Here is a 16817-nt window from a genome sequence, read left to right as displayed (position 1 = left end):
CACAAGCACTTGAACACTGGAAGGGTTTCAAGACAAGTCAAATCATCAACTGGGCCCTTGACATTATTGAGACGAGCCTCATCAATCTACAAGAAAGGCCGGGACAAGAGGAGTTTTCGTTTGCCAGTTTCATGGCAATGTTCAATTTCACCAGTCACTACATGTCCTATCTGCAAGGGAATCGCCAACTACGCAATATTGACCGGAGCACTCTGCTCGGTCTGGCAAGTGTCTTAGTGCAATTGATTTTTTGGTCCAGTGAGCTGATGCCGCAATGGAGTGATGGGGATCGCACAGAGTTCAAGCGAAGTTTTCATGAATTCTTACTGAAAGATCAGAGATGGGGAAACGCCAATCACAATTTCCTACAAACGCTTTGCCATCTGAAGAGTATTGAGCATACGTTCGCTGCAATTCACCAACAAATGGACAGCGAGAGTGACGAATGTCTGTCACGCGGCGATAAAGAAATCGGAGATGACATGTCTGAGGACGAAAGTGACGTAGTGAAGTTTGAACTCATCAGAGATTATCGTGAAGAAGACAATGAGGTTAGTGAACCGGACGAAGAATGGACGCTGTCCATCATCCAGATGATCCTTAGACTCGGAGCCGATCCTAACGCAGCTGACCTCAACGGAGCGACTCCCCTCCACTTACTGGCCATGAATCGTGGCAATCTCGCTCAGTCTAATCTGCTGATAGAATACGGCGCCGAAATATACCAATCGGACGTGAGCGGCTCGACACCCTTGATGCTGTTTCAGGAATGGCAAAACCAACTTGCCAGTCAGGGCGATCCCGATCCAAACCTCCAATTCCTCATCGGCTGTGCTTTACCACTGCCTCTGAGCTGCTTGGCTACTCGAGACCTACAGCACTAAAGTGTCATTCCATTTGACGATGATGCAGACGACGGTTCCGCCCACTCTGCAAGCCATTCTTCATCGACATTAATCAGAACATTCCATATGGAAATTAAAATTTCAGTGTTTAGTTTTACTTTTGATTGATTTGACACTGTTCTGTCAGTTGCTTTCAATAAATTTCATTTTAAAAAAATACATTGTTTCGCTTATTCATTAGTTTGATTGTTTACCAAGTACCTCACCTAAACGGTGAAAGTCAGAAAAATTTGAGAAATTTACAGCTAATATAGATACCCATTGCCGATTTGGAGTTCTATTTATTTGAATGTCTTTTGATTAATATAGATGCGCACTGCTGGAAGCGACCGAAAAATGAACCTGCTGAAGCGGGAGATTTGTTCACTTGATTGTTTATTCGACGAATTAGTCTAAAACAGTAGGCCTATACCATCCTATTTTTCAAGCGCTATAACAAATCAGTTTTTGTTTTGAACTGGCTTCCATCCATCGATACAAAATAAAACATTTTGGCGGAGGCATTCGTTTATCAAAACAATGTGCTGCTGAGTATAAACGTTCTGGGTTTGATGTTTTTTTGACATCGGTCTGACGGATTGTGGAAAAACACTTAATGATCTTGGAGCCAGCCTATTCCTTCCAACGGCGATCTTCCGGCCCTCTCTGATGGACTAGCTACGACTGAAGGTGACGGTGAAGATGTATAACGTCGGCTGGGTCTTTCTAAATGGCGGAAGCGGAAAAATGGAGGAATTTAAAAACTGGAAAACTTTTTTGGGTTTCGCATTTTTCGGTAGCCCCGGGAGGTTATTTAGCTGGAATCGCTAACCTACTTCGTGTTTCTAGTTTCCACGTTGTCCGGCGGAAGAAAAAAAAAAACTGTTCGAGCAAAGGGAATTAACACCCGAAATGCGAAATCGACATAACATTAACACTTTGCTTTACTTTAAATAAATTTAAACACAAAAGCGCAAAATAATTTTTTAAAGACCGGTAATTTTAAAATTTAAATTTTTTTAAAACAAGATAGCAAAATTAAGTGAAAATCAAACCAAATCATGTTACCGTTCATGCTATATAATTGCCAATTTGCCATCAGCCATAATGCAATCTGCTGCTGATATCTGCTATTCCGCATAATTGCAACATTTGTTTCACGCACATTATAACAGTCATCGGCAATTTATTTTTAAATCAATGTTTCAAATTTATTTGAGAATTCAATTCCGTTACGATTTAATTCTTAGTGCCTTAAAAAATATTCTCATTGTCAATTTAAGTAATAGTTTTTCAATTAAAACGTAGAAAAATGAATATCATAATTGATAACGGTGGTTTGATGGTCAGCAACACAGGCTGCCATACCAGGGGACTAAGGTTCGAATCTCGGACCAGGCACACATCGAGTTTGTTAGCCATAAGCCACCGTAACCTATAAACACAAGTGATTGATTCTATTGTTGAGCGCAATAGAGGGCATGCCTAACGGTGAGGCCATGGGACGATACCTGCTAGTACTGCTAGCACTCCGATGTTCCATGGCTGAAGCATATTATTCAATATTATATATTTAGTATGCTAAAGATTTAGTCGGTTGATCAGCAAAGCTCCTTTGGGTCGATCTTTGGGCCCGTCTAGATTTCTAATTCAATTTTTCGTAATCTTAAAAACTGCAAGTGAAAATGACGGAGAATTCTGGTGGTCATTAGAAAAGATTGCGAAGCACGCAGTCGTCCTGCAACGCTCCCGCGACAAAGATTCAGTCACGAACAAGTTTAAAGAAACTAAACTTCTAAATATAGGATTGGAAGAAAAAGGGAAAACAAAAATTATAAGACTCGATTTCACGCTAATTAATAAGATTTCAACAACGCTCAATCCAACATTCCAAACTAAACAAGCAATAAGATTTCAATCCAAAGATTTAAAAATAAAAAAAAATCTGTTAGAACTTGTGAATTTAGATGAAAAAGAGTAAGTTATATGATTCCCATGAAATTATTTTCATGTAATCAAATATCCATTTTCCGATAATAAATCCTTTGCAAGGTTGCCAACCACAAACATCCGCACTCAGCTATTGTCACCAGAAATAAAAGGGAAGCAGCGAGAGTTTATCGGTTAAAAGTTAAAACCGCCGGCAAATTTTAGCGAAATGAAAAAAAAAAAGTAAAGTGCGAGTATAATTTGAGTAAAGCAGAAAATGTTAATGCGTAGCAGACAAGCGGGCATACAACAACTTTGGCTAATTATTCTTTGCGGCTTTGCGCATTGAAAATTCAAATTTAAAAAAATATATATTTAGTCGAGTGTTCGAACTTTTTCGTTTTACGTTTGTGTAGTGGTGGCATGGGTGCATTTTCAAGCTGAAAATGTTTTTAAAAAAAACAGAAAATCCCGCTGCTGGGACTTTTATTTTACGTATTGGCTCGCAGACACGTCACATTCAAGGAGGTAACAAAACAAAATATGCAGTAAATCTTATAACATAACATCGCCGTAACTACGTACACTAAAATTGCTGTTCACATTTGAAATGTGTTTGATTGCTAATACCTTTATAGCGATGGATAAAACGCAACAGGAACAACTCCACGGTTAGGTTTTGTAGAAATACGAGAGGCTGGAGCAAGCTCATACATTAATGGGGATCTTCTCGGCTGGGTTGCCTTCTGAACAGAAGTAGAAACAGTCATAACAACATGCTGCTGCAGGTTACAAAGTTGCGAGATTGGGAAAAGATCCTATGTTCATGAGCAAAAGTACCTGTGTTAAACAAAAATCTGAATTATGATATCTTACATAATGCATCATTCTGGTAATGGGAAAATACCTTATCACGGCACACTTGTATTCCACTACATGTTGGCTTCAAACATGAGTTTTAGACTTTTGATGGCAATAGATGGTAAGTGACACAGCTCAAAGTCAACTTGTTGGAATGATTGACAGAATGCATCTAGAATTTGAAGAAATAAATTGTTTTAATATACAGAATAAGGAAACTGGGTCAAGATAAACCTACATAAGGTATCCAGTTCAATTTGGTAAATGAATCACAGAAAAATAGGTATAAATTAGCAATAATTATTTCGCCCATTTTCGCCATGTTTTTATCACGATGCAGACGATGCAAACAGAGCGACCGTAGCGACGTCTAGTAATGAGTTTTTAATCTTGCGTTAGTTGCACACTGCACAGTGACAGGAGACATGACCAATGGCCATACTGTCATTACACATCGTAAGTTCGTAACGTTCATAAATCGTAAGTTACTTCAAAACAAACGGAGATCGGATAATCTTTGAAGATTTAACTGTCTACAGGTAATAGATAATACAACCTTTAGTTAGTGATTCTTACTACATTCTTGTTCTTGACTAAATGTTTTCAGATAATGTCAGCTGAAGTTTTCGTTGGACCTGGCCAACTGGGGTCAATAAAGTAGTCCAATCCAATAATGCAAGCTATGTCCTCTGAAGCTAAATAATTTCTGTTGCAAGGTAGTTTTTTTTGTTTTTTTAATTACTGTGATCTTTAAGGTTTACAATGATTCAGGTTAACTTTTCCCTGTCAATTTGTAAATCTTCAAGATATTTGGTGCCTTCGTCAGATCCAATTCTTTACTGCAATCTATTTTTAGGACACCAGCAAGAAAGTGCTGCAACTCAAGATTTTCTGGTGACTGCCACTTAGTTCTAATTTAGGACAATGATAGATTTGAGGTATTGCTTTCTGTCACTACAATATGGTATGAAAATTATTATATCTTTATATACTCTCCTTTCAGGTTAATCCCTCTCCACTGTTATAGTTGTTCTGAAACCGATGAGAGATTCCTCGAATTGAAGACTGATAATTTGTGTTGATGTTGATAAATTCCAAGTACATAATCTGGGCTCCCTTCTTTTCTGTGGCCCCGTTTCCCTAACTAACCACTAACCAGTAACCAACGCCCGCCGGTGGTCACTCACTCGCTGTGTCAACCAGGAGGAGGGGAGGGCTCTGGTCGAACAGGGACTTGGATCATGGTGTTATGAAAATTTTTAAAGGGGCATGAGTCTAACTTAGAACCCTACTTTGACTAATAGCCCCCTCGCACTCTTCTCTCTTCTTTACTGGACATGTAATGTTCACGGTCGCAGTTAATCAAGGCATTGGTTGATAGAAATGCAGAAAAATATTGCTGTACTTACTGATTTGGAAATTAGTTTGAATGTTACTTTTTAAAACTGGTCGTTTTACCAATTAAAGGTTTTTTAATTTATTTACTGTCATGATTTATTATTTTGTAGGAATTTACTGTTATTTGTATTGTACAGAAATTACAGAGTTTAATGGAATAATTATTTCATAGGCAATTTTAGGCATAGCTCATACATTAACCAACAGTTAGAATACCTATGAAAAGAAGAAATTACGCAAAAACAAGTTGTATTACATGTGCAAGAAGTACTGCAATTATGGGATTGATCTACTTAAGTCACTTGTTTCGTGATGGTTTTTTTTTTGGTAAAGTACTTGCTGCGTAATAACTTTTCACGCGTACTGTGTTGCGTTAATAACTTTTTACTTGCTGCGCATTAACTAAGACTGGGTAAAAAAAAATTGAGAAAGGGGTTCATCGGTTAAATTAAATAAATATTTTTTGTTGTACTAAGGCCATTTCATGTCATTCAGCGCAGGACGTACTGAAAACCAGCAGCAGGGGATTCCCCCGGACTGAAAGTTTGGTACTGATTCGAATTGTCAGAAGAATAAACAGGTTAAACATTCCCAATCAAGCTGTTTAGCAAAAATGAGAAACTGCTACACAACTTGTTACGCTGGTCATACTATTCGTCATTATTAACGCTTTACCGAGATACGTTCGCTGCAAGAAATCTTAGTTTTGTAATTAGAAATGAAAAATATAGAGAATATTTTTTTCTTCTGAGGATAATCGTTTGCAGTCAATTTTCTCTTTAACATTCCTTTACGAGGGACTCTTTTCTTTTACCTAATTGAATCAATCAATGTATGACACCATGTTGCAATTAACTGTTGCTGCTTGATCAACACAAGCTCAGTTTTAATTGCGGCACTGACGCACTGATTTCAAAATAATCCTTATCAATTGACGCGCAGCATATGTGTGTCAATCGAATTGGTCACGTGTAGGGGAATTTTTAATTTCTTTTCGTATCTCATCAATTGAAAAAAAAAGTACCGTAGACCAGTTAAGATACCAATTATGGCGTAATCTTATCTGAATAGTCACGACATAAGACAAACTTTCATTCACCTATATTGCCCTGTATAAATAGGAAATCACTGCCAATGCCAAAACACCACACATTCGGTAATTAATCACGACAATGGCCAAGTCATCCCTGCACGTCAAGACACTCGTCTTCTTCAGCGCTTTCCTATTGAGCGTGACAACAGGCCAACACCCAAATCACTTGCCATCTACGAAAGGCGACACCAATCTCCGTTTAGACTACGTAAACAAAAACTTTTTCTTTTGGTTGCTGTCTAATTATTTCATTGTTGTCTGGCCTGATAGGAAACTTTAAAAGCTGAATTCAATGACCAGTTTGACCGCCTGAGAGAGGAAGTCCAGCAGCTAAAAACCAAACTCCACCAAAAGGAAATGCAGGAAATGTTACCGGTATTAAAGTCGGGCTCGAAAGGTGTAATGCCGAGATCTTGTCACGAGGTTCGTATGGCCGACCCTTCATTGCCCACTGACGTTTACTGGATCGATCCCGACGGACAAGATGTTGGAGACGATCCCATCCAGGTGAACTGCGACATGTCCACAGGTATAATAACTCTATTTAAAAAAGATTTGAATAAATAAAAGTTTGGATTAATACGATTGTATCCTATTGTTAACCGACAGGAATGACAATAATTGGACACGACGCAGAAGCAGCGATTAACGTTAGCCATTGCACGGAACCCGGATGCTATACCAGACCAATCGTGTACGAGGCATCACTCAGACAAACTGCAGCTCTAGCACAAATTTCTGTAGATTGCCGGCAGTCAAGTAAGGTTCATTAAATAAAATGTAATTTTTTTTAAATCCTACAAAATTTAATTTACCTGCAATTTAATTTTCAGTACGAGTGTTACTCGGCCCCACTCCAGTACGATGGAATCCAATATTCCTGGTGGAACGACCGCAACGGTGTAGAGCAATATTTCTGGCACGGTAACGATAACTCCACTCACACGTGCCTGTGCGGAATCGGCAAAACCTGTGTCGATCCTAGTAAAAACTGCAACTGTGACGCCAACGTACCCGTCAATCTAGTCGACGAAGGTCTGTTGACAAAACCAACATTTTATCGAACATCTTTTAGAAAATTTATTTTTTAAAAATTAAAACTAATCAGGTGAAATAACTGCGAAGGGAAGTTTGCCCATCACACGTTTGAATTTCGGACGAACGACCCCTGCAGCGTCAAGCGGTATACACACATTGGGAAAATTGAAATGCAAAGGCCAAAAGTTGGTCGAAGGAATGCCAACCTCTTGCGTCGAGCTGTGGCAGATCGGACATGTCCTCAGCGGTTTATACTTGATCAAGGGCGTGTCTCAAGTGGAAACGGTTTATTGCGACTTTAGCAAAATGTCAACGGACGCAGGTTTGCTCAGACTTTTGCCTTTGGGTTGATTGAAGTAAAATTAGTAAAATGATCGCAATTTTGTTTACGCAGGATACGAAACTTGGATTGGCTACGCTGATGTCAAATCATCTCCTGTTTATTTCTATGTACAGAAAAACGCGAATTACGCAATCGTCAACACGGCCATTCCATTCGAGTTGACCAGAACTAATGTGGGAAATGCCATGAACGCTTCAACAGGAGTTTTTACCACTCCAAGACCGGGAAAATATTTTTTCACTTTTTCAGGAATTAATTATGGAAGTTATGCAGCTGTTGAGCTTCAGTTGAATGGTGTTCAAATAGGAGCTGGATACAGCAATGAGATGCATAATACTTTTTCACACCATGTTACTTTGCAACTTTCCAAAGGCGACCAGATTAGATTGGTCTTGATTGTCGGAACAGTTTACGACGACATTAGATCTTATACTAGCTTTGTAGGTTTGTTAGTAGAGGAAGATGTCTTCGAATAATAATAGCCGAGTTTTGACATTTTTGCGTAGTAAATTTGTAGATGATTAATATGACCTAAAATTTTCATTTCAATTACAGTTCATGCAATTGACGAATAATAAAATGAATTAAACATTTCCCCGTTATTCCTGTTAATTACCTTACTTCCATAGTCTGAAAACATTTTTACACGGCCATTTGCCAGTGGCAGAATCGCAAAGCTAGAAAAATAAAGTCCAAGAGCGTAGATTTTTTCCAAAACGTTAAAGATAACTGTCATACAAACAACTTTTTATTTATAGAATTATTTCATGTTGAAATAAATGCGAAAATAAAACCAAAAAATGTAATGGGCCATTCAACTTCGCAGAACAGCAAGTCAACTTTCAAATTGTCGCTTATCTTTTTTAGCCGAAACGAATTTCCGCCTTCAGATAATCAGATCTTGTATCAAATCTGTTGTGTGGGATGTCAAACCACACAGACATCCTTTTCTCGCATAGGGACTCGATGCATGACAATGAACGACGTGAAAAGATTGATCTCAGTCAAGTCTGAGTCTTGTTGGTCTGAAATCCATTGAACGGACGACATTTTCGGATGCCGTTCGTTTTCGGACGTTGCAATGTTTTTAACGAAACGGGCATTGGCAGCAGCATTGCTGGGACTTTTATTTGCCTTGTTGGAAAATCAAATCGTTCAAACTGATCAAATCCAAATATTTCCGGAAGGGGAAAAGGACCAATACGGGATTGGGCAACACATCATTCAAGCCGGCTCAACCCTACTACTCACTTGCGTCGAAGAATTGCACCTTTCAAAAAATAAAATAAGATGGATCATTCCCCGAATCACCCAAAGAAAAGAAGTAACAACAAAATTGTAGTTATTCATTTGATGTCATATCGACACGTGTGTCTTATTGGAAACCGCTTCATTATTTCACGTGCGTTGTTCACTATACCTTGCAGAGATCGGCCAAACGAGTGAAAATAACAACTTTTAGGAATGAAACGGACCTGATTTCGACGATGACGTTGACAAATGCCACACCCATCGACACGGGATTCTACAACTGTCAAAGGAAAGGGGCGGCAAATCGCTACGTTTACGTTTTCAGTTGGTTATTATCATTAGTTTTCTTCACTCTTCTCGGAAATATGATTGATTGCATCATTTTTGTTTGTAACCAAAGGTCACGAAAAACTTGTTTTTATGGACATACAACATAATAACTTGACCGTCCCCAAAGAAAGGGAATCTATCCGGATTCCTTTGAAAACGACACATCCCAACGTCAGCATTTCAGTTTTTCGACAAACCAATGAATTAGGAGTCGAATTCCAACAGGAATTTGTCAAGATATTTCACAAAATATTTTTAAAAAGAAAAAAATTTCAAGGTGTCGGATGAAAGTTGATGGAAGAAAAGTTCCGAGGTTAAAAATCAACAAACGCAAAAGAATAATCATTTGAATATCGTCTTTTGTTTTTAAAAGATATTCGATTCGTCGTCACTTGACAATACAAGATTTTCATTCGACTCTAAATGGGGACTGGAGTTAAGGAGTCCACAGGTTTTCGACTCGGCATATTATTATTTTGTCGGCCATTTGCCCAGCTGGAATGGGAAAAAACGCGTCAATATTATTAAGTATGACGATGACACTGAAGAATTTCGGAGCTGGTTGTTGCCACTGGATGCAATCAACGAAACCGACATAACGCGCTTGCCTGTAATTGTCCAAGGCAATATACAACTATAATGTTTTCTCTTATGTACTCGGAATAATTTACGATTTGCAAAACTATTTTAGGAATAGAACTGGAAAGAACGGGAGCACCTGCCGACCCAGTGGAAGGATCCGACGTTACATTAATTTGCAGCACTGCCTACGATGCCATGTCTAATCGCCCGATGTGGTTCTATCATGTCAATGATAATTATTCCCTATTCCACTACCCAGAGGAAAGTAACAGCACGAATAACTTGATGAAGTTTTCAGAGAAAGAAGAATCGGAAACTTTGTTCCAGCAACGGAAAAATGGTAGGACACAATAATAGTTTCATCATAGAAAAAAGGAAAATTATCTTTTGTTTGACATTCTACGTGTTACATCACATCAAATGATGTGCAGATATTCAAATAAAGACGGAAAGCAAATTTCATTTCTTCTCCAAAAGTCAATTACATCTGCATAACGTAACCCTAAATACTCCCTACACGAAATTCAAATGCAAAATCAGCAATGAACGATTGTTTAAAGATGAAGACATTTCTTTTGCTGTTAAAGGTAAGGCCGTAAAAGTGTCTGCTCAATAATATACTTCACTGGGTATATATTTCAATCACAAATCCATTCGCATTTCATAGAAATAAACAACGACCCAGAGAATAATATTATTACCCTAGAAAAAGAGGTCGCACAGAATTTGAGTTGCAACCGATTGTCGCAACATGTTCCTGTTCAATGGCTCAAGGTGAAACTTTCCTAATTACTAAAAATTGCCAATTTTATTGATAATCCCTAATTGACATCTAGGACGGCAAACAATACATGGACAACATTTTCGAAAACAAATCTACATCTGTTTTGACTCTTCAAGGAAACGGTAACGAAAGACTGGAAAGAGGAACCTACGTGTGTCGATGGAATAATAGCAGAGGAGAGGCCAGACAAAGAAACTTCATCGTCCAATCTTCTCTCGAAAGAGGAAATACATTAATCGTAGTAGCTGCATTTTTAATTGGATTATTTGCAATCGGAATGGGAATCGGCATTAAATTTTACTTTGACAAGGTAAGAAATCAATTGACTGAAAATACTAGATATTATTATTCCTTTCACTACAACTCGAATCATTTCAAAGAAAAAACTGGAAGATGTGCTGGAGAAAAAAATGAATGGAGATCTAGACAAAATCGATCCGGATGTTCCAATGGATTATCAATCGGAATTCCTGCCCTACGATAAGAAATGGGAATTTCCAAAGAAGCGGCTCAGACTCGGTTGGTTGTTCACATTTGATGATTAAATTTTAGCGAGCAAAATTTAACCAGGAATTAAATTAAAAGGTGAAGAACTCGGATCAGGTTGTTTCGGTCGAGTTCTCAAAGCCGAGACCGTGGGCATCAAAGACTCGGATGAAACAGTGACAACAGTGGCTGTCAAAATGATCAAACCTAATGCGAAATCTCATGACACACTTGACGCCCTCATCAGAGAATTAAAAATTCTGATTTATTTGGGGCCTCACCTAAATGTCGTTAATTTAATGGGGGCCTGCACCAAAACAATCGCCAATGGTAAAATCGGAGAGAAAGACAAAAATATAAATCGAATATTGACCCATTTTGTTCTTTCAATTGTAGCAGAAGTTCTGGTAATAATCGAGTTCTGTCGATTTGGCAATATAAAATCACATTTGATAAAACATCGAGGTAAATTCATCAATCAGCTGGACGCTTTTGGTATTTTGACACCTGAGAAAGAAATGGAAAAAAAGGCTAAGTAATAAATAGAAATAAAACGGTTAATGATTTCGACTAATAATCATCACATTTTTCAAAATTAACCAGTCAACAAGTTACTTATGATATTACAGTACATCCCATTTGTAATGCAAAGGAATTGGTCAATAAAAACTCGGAATTTCAACGGCAGTTTAACACCCAAGAAATGAATTCGGACGCAAATTTGAATCAAATAATTAAAACGAGCGACTTGATATCCTGGTCATTGCAAGTTGCACGAGGGATGGAATTTCTAGCAAGCAAAAAGGTGAAACGCTTTATACTAAAATTGCTACAACAAAATGTTACTATCTTTCAGTTCCCTCACAGGTTCTGCACGGCGATTTGGCCGCCCGCAATGTTCTTTTGGCCAATCACGGAGTTGTCAAAGTGGCCGATTTCGGAATGGCCAGACAAATGAAGGACTATGATTACGAGAAAAAGGGAGAAGTAAGGAAGAAGAAATAAAACATTCTTGCGATAAATGGACTCCTTTTTGTCTGGCTTGATAATATAGGAGTTATTACCAGTCAAATGGATGGCCATCGAATCCCTGATGGATAAAATCTTTTCCAGCCAATCAGATGTCTGGTCCTACGGAATTCTCTTGTGGGAAATATTTTCCCTCGGCCAAGACCCATATCCAGGTGAGAAAATGAATAAACTGACTATGCCTTTGTCCAATTCAACTGATTCTATTTCTGACTCTATTTTTCAGGAATGGAGAATGGCTGGGCACTCGTAAAAGAAATTCAAAATGGATACCGAATGAAAAAACCGGAATATTCGCCCATTTTTTTCGATCAAATAATGAAAAACTGTTGGCAAAAAAAGCCAAAAGAAAGACCAACTTTCCTCCAACTGGTTGATATGATAGAAACGTACATCAAATTTAATTTCAGTTTAGATTATTTAGACTGAGAATTCCCAGAATACAGAGAAAAAGAACGTTTAACCAAGATATCATTTGGGAAAAATGAGCGTGTGTCTATTTCATCCAATCGTTTTTCCCAATACATCGTTAAATTAATGTTACGTTATTGGCCAAAACAAATTAGAAGGAAACCACAACAGTATACTGTTGTGGTTTCTTTTAATTTCCTAATAATAGCCTATAGGCTATATAAGGGAAATTTGAAGAGGTTCAAATTATAAGGCTCTATTTCACGCTAAAAGATTTCAATAAAGCTCGATCCAACATTCCAACATAAACAAGCAATAAGATTTCAATCCAAAAATTTAAAAAATAAAGTGGGAATTAATTTAGATGTGAAAAAGACTAAGTTGTGATTCCCATGAAATTGTTTTCAAATTTTCGCTTATCCTAATCAAATTTCCCTTTTCTGATAATAAATCCTTTGCAAGGTTGCCAACCACAAACATCCGCACTCAGCTATTGTCACCAGAAATAAAAAGGAAGCACGAAGCAGCGAGAGTTTATCAGTTAAAACTATCGGATAAAAATAGCAAAATGAAAAAAAAAAGAGCGAGTAAAATTTGTGTAAAGCAGAAAATGTTAGTGCGTAGCAGACAAGAGCGCATACAACAAGTTGGGCTATTCTTTGCGCATTGAAAATTCGAATTTAAAAAATATATATAGTCGAGTGTCGAACTTTTTCGTTTTACGTTTGTGTAGTGGGGGCATGGGGGCATTTTCAAGCTGAAAATGTTTTCAAAAAAACAGATAATCGCGCTGCTGGGACTTTTATTTTACGTATTGGCCACTCAAGTTATTCAAACCGATCAAGTCCAAATGTTCCCAAAAATACAAAAGGAAGATCTGGTGATTGAAGCCGGCTCAACCCTAACACTTGAATGCGTCGAAAAGTTAAATCGATCAGATGATCAAATAAAATGGACAGTTCCCAGACACGTCACATTCAAGGAGGTAACAAACAAAATATGTATAGTAAATCTATGACATAACATCGCCGTAACTACACTAAAATTGCTGTTCACATTTGAAATGTGTTTGATTGCTAATACCTTTATAGCGATGGATAAAACGCTTTAACGAAACAACTTTCACGAATGAAACGCACCTGATCTCGACGATGACTTTAAAAAACGCCACAGTCTATGACACGGGTTTCTACAAATGTGAAGGGAAAGGGATAGAAAATCGATACGTTTATGTTTCCAGTTCGTAATAGTTTTCTTTGATTCTTTGAACGTCATATATCTTTACTAAAAGATTCAATTGATCGTTCGCACTCAGGTCACGAAAAGTTGGTTTTTAGGGAGGACGATAACGATCACTTTTATGGCGGGAAACCAGGAGAGCCCATTATTTTCCCTTGTAAAGTGACTCATCCCAACGTCAGCCTCTCACTTTTTCGGCAAACGAGAGAAACAACAGTCCAATTTCAAAATGAATACTTTAAGGTATTTCGCACTGATTCGACACCAGAAAATGCCTTTGGCAGATGTCAGATGAGGGTAAAAAACATTCGTTTCATTTACTTTTTAAAGGTTTGGGATTCCTCGTCGTCGTTTGAAAATTCGAGATGGTCCTTCGACCCTAAAAAAGGATTGACATTGAAGGACCCCACAATTTTCGACTCGACCTATTATTTTTGTGTTGGACATTTGCCTCTTGTCAACGGAAAACGAGTCAGCATCAAACATTTTAGTCGAAAATCTGGCGAATTTCGGAGATGGCTCTTCTCGACGAATCAAACAGACGCCACCGATGTTTTACGCGCTGCATTAGTTGTAGAAGGCAACAGATTAATTATTCGATTTTCCTCTCAACTCGAAATAATTGACGATTGCAAAACCAGGAATGGAACTGGAACGAATAGGAGCCCCTGACGACCCAGTGGAAGGATCTAACGTTACATTGATTTGTACTACTTCTAACAAAGATGGACAGGAAAAAAACAGGCCGAAATGGTTCTATCACGACAATAACAATTTTTATCGTCCAGTCATATTACTCCCCAAGAAAAAGAGGATGGAAAAATTTAATGCTAGGTTCCCAGCAAACGGTGAAAAGAATTCACAGCCAACTAATAATCAAGGTCCATTTACCAAGTAAGGAATGGGTAATGGCTGGGCACTTAAGAGAGAAATTCCAAATGGTTATCGAATGACACCACCAGAATATTCACCCAATTTTTTCGGGAAAATAATGGAAAACTGTTGGAAAGCGGAACGGAAAGAGAGGCCAACCTTCTCCAAATTGGCCGAAATGATGGAAAATTACATCAAGTCAAATAACAGCTTCGATTATTTGAACTGACCGGAAAAGAAACTGAAATAGTCAAATACTAGAGGTATTCCACTCCCGTCTGAAATTTTTAAGAATTGTTACGTTATTGAACGACGAACAAAGTAGTGGCAAATCTATTTACAGCAACGAGATTGAAATATTTGGAATATTCGGTTCTTCCTTATACTTTTGACTCGTTACTAAAGTTAAATCCAAGTAAACCTTTGAAATCCACCCTCCCACACCCTCCGAATTTCCCTTATCGCTTATGCTTCATTTTAATCACAAAAACTGTCGAAAAATTGGAATAAAATATTAGCCTAATACATGAAAGTATACTATGCTTGCAAATTTAAATCGTGTGCTGACGAAGTGATCGTTTCTCGGCCAAGTATTGCTCGAAGGATTTCCTCGTTCTACACGGAATCGTTCCCACAAAAAAACGAAGGGGATAGATCGCCACAAAAATAGTCAATACGCCTGCCATTCGACTCCCAACTATCGCCGAAGATTCAAACAGGCAGGTATCAAAATACAAGATTAAAACAGAGTATTTTTTAAACCTGGACATTGAATAGTGATCAGAAATCTAACTTTATATAATAATCAAAGAGGCTTGAGATTTCACTCTGTAGACCACACACCCAACCCCCATATTTACACATTAATAAGTTGAATCCTATCTCAGTAACCAGACGACTTCAAACTATCACATGTCTCATTCCATCACAATACTTGAAATATTTTAACTTTTTTCCTACCTGTTGTGCTCCAACGTGTTGACATCTGTTGTCAGAAGGGGGGGAAATTGGTTAGGGATTTCATCCGTCCCAGTCACCAAGATCTGGTGAACTGAACTGGTGAAACCTGTTAACAAAAAGTAGAAAGCAAGGCTCCATTACAATAGTTATCATTATTAAATTTTTAGTTAGGTTACAAAAATATCAATATGAAACTTATCAAATACTTTCCGTTTCATTGATCGCAGAGAGAAGTTTGCAAATATTTTATGACACTGAAATTGAAAGATCACAAACGTACAATAAGTAATCCTTACAACAGATAAAACTTGGATGCACTTTATTTTACCGGTTGGACAGTTGAGAAGACGTACGAGCATGTACTCTTCCCTGCTTTGCTCTTCAACTGGCTTCTAATAATCTAGTCAATTTCAACAGGAAAGCAGGTGATTACCGTCTACCGACAAGAGAGTCAACACGAAATAAATCAAAGTAATTGAAACACTAAAATTATAGTCACGGAAGATGACAGGAACATAAAGTCCGACACAATTCAATCAGCAGAACTCGACCACACTCCATCTCCATGGCGACTGACAAACATTTGTTAAGAAAAGGAGGACTGGTAAGCAAATGGTCGGCCATCATGGATTTTTTTGCGCCCATTCCTTCTTTGTTCTTTTAGAAAAATTTCGTTTTAACAAAATTGAAAATTGCCAAGCGATTGGCGATTGGGTCTTTCGGCTTGCAAAAACGAGAAAAAAAGATGAGATAAATGTCTTACATATTAAAAATTACTGATAAATATTAATTAATCGTGGATCGTCTAAGATTTTCGTGGATAAACTTTTACCGTTTTGCGGTGCAATGTAATCGACTGTCGTGTTGCTTCCATTGGATACGGCGACAATTGGGTGACAGGGCCCTCTTGTGGTTAAAATCGTCGCTGGTGAAATGCGAGTTGTTCACATGAGGGTAAAAAACCAAGTCATGCAAGAAATAAAATGTAGAAAATGGCATACAACGCAAATCTCAAATTAGGTCAATGAAATCGTACCAGTCACGAGCATATGAAACGCTAAATCGCCGTGACGTACGATTTAGCGTCCACCTAGTATAATCAAGCAATCATAGCAAGTCCTGTTAACACTGCGCCATGTGTCCACGGACACAACAGTCGACGTCGACCCACTGGATTGAAATCATCATGTGCTCACATTTCCTTACTTCCTTTACAACGAATCATTATACAGCTGTTAGCCCTCAACTGTCAAGAAATATTGAAAATTCTTAAAATGAAATAAAATCACACTTACTCGCTTCTTGTCTCCGTTTTAAATCGTGACG

The 16817-nt window shown here is 37.9% G+C and overlaps 3 protein-coding genes and 2 long non-coding RNA genes across 8 annotated transcripts; 4 read left to right on the top strand and 1 right to left on the bottom strand.

The window, feature by feature from the left end:
• Positions 1–4102: 4102 nt before the first annotated feature.
• LOC124350970 lies at positions 4103–5148 on the top strand. Of its 2 annotated transcripts, none has more exons than XR_006921311.1 (4): positions 4103–4213; positions 4282–4390; positions 4531–4612; positions 4678–5148. It is a non-coding gene; the product is annotated as an uncharacterized LOC124350970 (long non-coding RNA). The 2 variants fall into 2 exon arrangements; XR_006921312.1 differs by having other exon boundaries at positions 4446–4612.
• Positions 5149–6218: 1070 nt separating this feature from the next.
• On the top strand, positions 6219–8139 carry LOC124347166. The gene is made up of 6 exons (XM_046798435.1): positions 6219–6373; positions 6436–6694; positions 6775–6929; positions 6999–7200; positions 7274–7525; positions 7598–8139. Exons 1-6 carry the CDS (start codon positions 6245–6247, stop codon positions 8020–8022), a joined length of 1422 nt encoding a protein of 473 aa, XP_046654391.1. The 5' UTR covers positions 6219–6244; the 3' UTR covers positions 8023–8139.
• Positions 8140–8617: 478 nt separating this feature from the next.
• LOC124344824 (vascular endothelial growth factor receptor 1-like) lies at positions 8618–12546 on the top strand. Its single transcript, XM_046798251.1, has 15 exons — positions 8618–8870; positions 8974–9121; positions 9198–9364; positions 9501–9750; positions 9819–10049; positions 10141–10296; positions 10377–10483; positions 10546–10803; positions 10874–11012; positions 11079–11309; positions 11376–11514; positions 11583–11784; positions 11847–11966; positions 12034–12163; positions 12235–12546. The coding sequence occupies exons 1-15, from the start codon at positions 8628–8630 to the stop codon at positions 12435–12437; spliced, it is 2724 nt and encodes a 907-aa protein (XP_046654207.1). The 5' UTR covers positions 8618–8627; the 3' UTR covers positions 12438–12546.
• Positions 11404–16541, bottom strand: LOC124350616. Of its 3 annotated transcripts, XR_006921075.1 has the most exons (6): positions 16324–16541; positions 15991–16214; positions 15820–15891; positions 15698–15745; positions 15492–15597; positions 11404–11486 (listed from the first exon to the last, which is right to left on the bottom strand). It is a non-coding gene; the product is annotated as an uncharacterized LOC124350616 (long non-coding RNA). The 3 variants fall into 3 exon arrangements; XR_006921076.1 differs by lacking the exons at positions 11404–11486; positions 15492–15597 and having other exon boundaries at positions 15605–15745; positions 15820–15927; XR_006921074.1 differs by lacking the exons at positions 11404–11486; positions 15492–15597 and having other exon boundaries at positions 15605–15745.
• On the top strand, positions 13050–15481 carry LOC124348346. The gene is made up of 5 exons (XM_046798531.1): positions 13050–13404; positions 13511–13658; positions 13735–13901; positions 13989–14238; positions 14300–15481. Exons 1-5 carry the CDS (start codon positions 13183–13185, stop codon positions 14554–14556), a joined length of 1044 nt encoding a protein of 347 aa, XP_046654487.1. The 5' UTR covers positions 13050–13182; the 3' UTR covers positions 14557–15481.
• Positions 16542–16817: the final 276 nt, after the last annotated feature.

The sequence above is a fragment of the Daphnia pulicaria genome, chromosome 1, assembly GCF_021234035.1.
Source record: "Daphnia pulicaria isolate SC F1-1A chromosome 1, SC_F0-13Bv2, whole genome shotgun sequence".
In the NCBI taxonomy this organism is placed as follows: domain Eukaryota; kingdom Metazoa; phylum Arthropoda; class Branchiopoda; order Diplostraca; family Daphniidae; genus Daphnia; species Daphnia pulicaria.
This window is presented reverse-complemented; position numbering and strand designations above follow the sequence as displayed.

Excerpts from the sequence above, each read along its gene's own strand:
- LOC124347166 (XM_046798435.1), top strand. The coding sequence starts at position 6,245 with ATGGCCAAGTCATCCCTGCACGTCAAGACACTCGTCTTCTTCAGCGCT. Across the intron at positions 6,374-6,435 it reads CCAATCTCCGTTTAGACTAC|GAAACTTTAAAAGCTGAATT; the intron begins GTAAACAAAAAC and ends CTGGCCTGATAG. Across the intron at positions 7,201-7,273 it reads CGTCAATCTAGTCGACGAAG|GTGAAATAACTGCGAAGGGA; the intron begins GTCTGTTGACAA and ends AAAACTAATCAG.
- LOC124344824 (XM_046798251.1), top strand. The coding sequence starts at position 8,628 with ATGTTTTTAACGAAACGGGCATTGGCAGCAGCATTGCTGGGACTTTTA. Across the intron at positions 10,050-10,140 it reads GTTCCAGCAACGGAAAAATG|ATATTCAAATAAAGACGGAA; the intron begins GTAGGACACAAT and ends AATGATGTGCAG. Across the intron at positions 11,967-12,033 it reads ATTACGAGAAAAAGGGAGAA|GAGTTATTACCAGTCAAATG; the intron begins GTAAGGAAGAAG and ends TTGATAATATAG.
- LOC124348346 (XM_046798531.1), top strand. The coding sequence starts at position 13,183 with ATGTTTTCAAAAAAACAGATAATCGCGCTGCTGGGACTTTTATTTTAC. Across the intron at positions 13,405-13,510 it reads GACACGTCACATTCAAGGAG|CGATGGATAAAACGCTTTAA; the intron begins GTAACAAACAAA and ends ATACCTTTATAG. Across the intron at positions 13,902-13,988 it reads TTCAAAATGAATACTTTAAG|GTTTGGGATTCCTCGTCGTC; the intron begins GTATTTCGCACT and ends TACTTTTTAAAG.